At 32.3% G+C, this 4,332-nt stretch overlaps 1 protein-coding gene across 1 annotated transcript; it reads left to right on the forward strand.

Moving 5' to 3' along the window:
• The first annotated feature begins 662 nt into the window (after positions 1-662).
• LOC126847314 (probable cytochrome P450 6a14) lies at positions 663-4,001 on the forward strand. The gene is made up of 4 exons (XM_050587438.1): positions 663-1,329; positions 3,162-3,386; positions 3,471-3,722; positions 3,832-4,001. Exons 1-4 carry the CDS (start codon positions 663-665, stop codon positions 3,999-4,001), a joined length of 1,314 nt encoding a protein of 437 aa, XP_050443395.1.
• Positions 4,002-4,332: the final 331 nt, after the last annotated feature.

Genomic DNA, 4,332 nt, shown 5'->3' on the forward strand with positions numbered 1-4,332 from the left:
TTTAATAAGAAATTACAATTTTTTTTTTCATATTGTTTTTATATAATGTAATCTCAATTTTTTTTGTTTTTACCCCCCCTCCCAACTTAGTTTTATCGATATAAACTTTTGAAACTTAAATAATAACGCATATATTTCATTAGCTAATTTTTTTTAATTGGGAATAATGTACTAAAATATTTGACTGGTTTATAACTATAACTATATACTTAGTTATAGAGTTCCAAATTTATCCTAAATAGGCAGGGTAAGTGCGGTTGGAAAGTGCGCGCAGATAAAAATAATACTACACTTCACCTTTCCTCCTACCCTAAATTTCAATAACTTTAAAAATGGTTATCCAAAACTGGTTATCGACCAGTCAAAACGTTTAGTACATTATTCTCAGTTTAATAAGCTAATGAAATGTATGCGTTACTATTTAAGTTTCAAAAGTTGCTATTGAAAAGGCTAAGTAGGAAAGTGGGTAAAAACAAATTGAGATCACATTATATAAAAACCACAAGAAAATAAAAAATTGTAATAAATCCTATAAATCCTATGAGGTATCGAGTGACCCATGACAAAAGAATCACCCTGTATAGAAATTATAATATGTGCTCTTATAGGCTACGTAATTTCAGGTAGCTAAAATAAAACTGTGCTTTCGGACACAAGTACAAATGTACAAGTACAAGTGGGGCATTTACAAGATGAAAAGGCCAACGTTGATGCTTCGCGTTCCGGATCTCATAACTAAGGTACTCATCAAGGATTTCTCGCATTTCACCGACCGCGGTATGGCTGTGGACATCGACGCTACTCCTCTGTCAAACCATGTGTTCGCGACGAAAGAACAGAAATGGAAAATCATGAGAAGCAAATTGAGCCCAATTTTCACATCTTCCCAGCTGAAAAACATGCATGATCAGATAAAAGAATGTATTGACCAATTGATGAAAAATTTGGCAATGAACTTAATTCAATCGGACGTGTTAGAAGTGCGCGACATCATGGGCGATTATTCCACGGTCGTAATCGGTACTTGCGCTTTCGGTCTGCAGTTGAACGCCATCGTTGATAAAGACTCACCTTTCCGGAAAGCCGGACATGCCGTGTTCGCGTCGACATACAGATTTGTCATTGGAGATATACTCACGTATATTTCACCGTCACTTAGGAAAATGTTGAAAATTAGCGACTTTCCTCCAGCGGCGTCAGACTTTTTCAAATCTTCGTTTAACCAAACGATGGACTACCGAACAAAAAACAATATCGTGAGAAACGACCTAGTGCAGGCTTTGATGCAGGCTAGACAAGATTTAATCGTCAACAAACTGACACCATCAGGTAATCGTTGAGTTTTAGATTTAAAGCTAATATTTTATTTTCCTCGTCGCTAGTTTCGTAATAAATATTATAATAGTGTGAATTAAGTGTGGGCAGGCTCAGCTCAAACGTTTGAACACACCTAGACAAACTCAAGTTTTTCGCCCCCTAATTATTTACAAGCGAAATATTTTTTACATCCATTACTTGTTTATACAAAAAAAAAATAATAAACAAATTCTGTGTCCATTATATTTTTTGATAAATAGTGAGCAATTGGTTAGATGTTTAGTGTCTGTACTTTATATTAACTACTAGTAGACTTCATACGTAAAAACACAATTATAATAGTTGCAATAAAAACAAAACAACAAAGAAAAAAAATATTAAAAATTAACTTTTAGTGCTATTGCGTATGTAAAATCAGATGTAACTTCATGCAGGTCCAAAGTAATTCTCAGTTTCTTCTCGATTGAAATCATTGCAAGGTCCACTAAACGATCTAGTGACATTTGGGAATTATTTAAAATGCCGCCTTAGGTGTGTGCCTATGTCGCCTGTTTGAGTCGAACCTGAGTGTTGGCACCATTGTACTGCACACTTGGTTAACTAAAAACTAAAGGTTTGTACACACAAAAACTAAACTTCTTAGATAATAATAATTTAGAGAAGTAATAACATACATTTTAGACATATTCATAACCGTTTAGTTTAATATTATTATTATACTTAAAAATAATAATATTATTTTTTTTTATTTTAAGAGGCTTCAACATCTGAGGTTATAAGCCTTGTGTGCATGTTTTGTGTAAGTTACATTAATAATTAAATATCAAAGGTTACAATATTTTCTTTAAATAAGAGTAATGAAATACAAAAGTGTTGGTTAGAGATTGTTTACAATGTTAATTTTTGTAAGGAAATTTAAAATTTTTTTGGTGTTGTCTTCATGGAGAGCTTCTTCTAAGTTGTTGGGTATTGATAGAGTACTTCGGATGTTTTGTAAGTCTGGGCAGTCTAGGATGATGTGTTGGATGGTTAGGTCTTCTTGGCATTTATTACATATGGGTGGTGGATCTTCGCTGATTAAGAAAGAATGTGTCAAAAAGGAATGTCCGATTCTCACTCGGGTTAGAGTGACTTCTTGTCGTCTGTTTAAATTGTGAAGATGAGGCCACTTTTTAGTGCATCTTTTGATTTTTTTTAATTTGTTGGAAGGCGGAACGGAATCCCAGTAGCTTTGCCATGTCGTATTTATTTTATTCCTAATAGATTTATTTATGTCTTTAGCCGGTATGTCAGTGATTGTTGGATGCGGGATGGTTTTAGTCGCTATGTCTGCTGACAATAATATTATTGTATTATACTAATTTGATATATTATTTAACTTACTATACAAAAAAATAAATTTTCTTAACAAAAGTATCAAACTATAATATGCAATAAAATAATTTTTCGAATTATTTGATTCATCATTACTTAAAAAACATACTTCTATTAACCGACATAAGATATAATAAAGCCAACAAAATAAACCATATTCCTTCCAAATTAGTTAAAATATAATAACACTACATCTAATTCGGCTTTTTTGAAAAATTATCTTATTTTTACACATAATTATTTCAATTATTTTGATTACTGTGGTCGTTTTTCCGTCTTTTCTATATAATTTAACCTCTTTTTTTAAACTTTATATTAATTTCTGGCTTAACTTTTTAAAGAATCCTTAATTTTAATAATACTAAATGTAAAATTACAATACATTTACAAGTAGATAAACTTACAGGACCGCTTTTGATAAGTTATTTATGAGAATTGTATAAATAAACCTATTATTGATGTTGTTTCAGTGAACAACAGAGAAACGGATATAGCAGCAAACGCTTTTCTCATGTTTCTTGCTGGGTTTGAAGCGGTTTCAACTACCATGAGCTACTGTTTATATGAGCTAACTCTGAAAAAACACATTCAAGACCGCGTTCGGGATGAAATTTTGACCGCAAAATCTAAATATAACGGCGAGTTCAATAACGAGTTCTTAACAGAACTTACATATTTCGAAATAATCATATCAGGTCAGTGACATTGCAACTAAGATTACTCAAGATCTTTTAAAAAGTAAAATAAACTAATTTATTAATATACATTTTTTTTTATAGAAACTCTACGTATGTATCCACCTTTATCAGTAATTGGCAGAGAAGCTACAGAGTCCTACAAAGTTCCTGGAGAAGATTTGGTCATAGAAAAGGGTACGAAAATTGCTATACCGGCATACAGTCTACACATGGATCCAATGTATTACCCGGATCCGATTACCTTCAATCCGGAACGTTTTACACCCGAAGAAAAAGCCAAAAGGCCAAGTGGTGTTTACATGCCTTTCGGAGAAGGGCCCCGTATATGCTTAGGTAATAATTTTAACAGTTCATAGTTCTTATCAGATAGCAAAGTAGAACAAATAAAATATACATTATTTAACTATGTTTTACCCAATAATGTTCTTTTTAATATTTTTAGGAAAGCGTTTTGGCGAAATGGAGATGAAATTGGCACTTTCTAAATTATTAATAAAGTACCAAGTAGAGCCTTGTGAAAAAACTGATATTCCCATAAAACCAAAGAAGCTGTCTTTTAATACTATTCCCGAAAACGGAATATGGTTGAGATTTAAGCGTATCGAATCTTAGCTAATTTTTGTTATGAAACAGTTTTATATTTTATGATAAATTAATACATTTTCTATTGTCTTAAATTAATAGCTATTGATTCATTGTAGTATGGGTCTTTATATCTGAACTATGCTGTTGTATAGCGGAGATGATAATGCTAAGACGAATGAGTGGAGTGACTAGGGAGGATAGCATAAGAAATGAATCCATGTAGGAAGTCTAGGGGTTGCATCAATTGTAGGAAAAATGAGTGATAGGTTGAGATGTTCGATCATGTTATGAGAATAGATGAAGCAGAGGAAGTGAGAGGTAAGGAAGGTGAGTTCCATTGTGAATATGAATATAGAGG

Source organism: Adelges cooleyi, unplaced genomic scaffold (genome assembly GCF_023614345.1).
Source record: "Adelges cooleyi isolate 19-005CV unplaced genomic scaffold, UGA_ACOO_1.1 ACOO_flye_CR_arks_rails_tigmint_CR_PRNA_97, whole genome shotgun sequence".
NCBI lineage: Eukaryota > Metazoa > Arthropoda > Insecta > Hemiptera > Adelgidae > Adelges > Adelges cooleyi.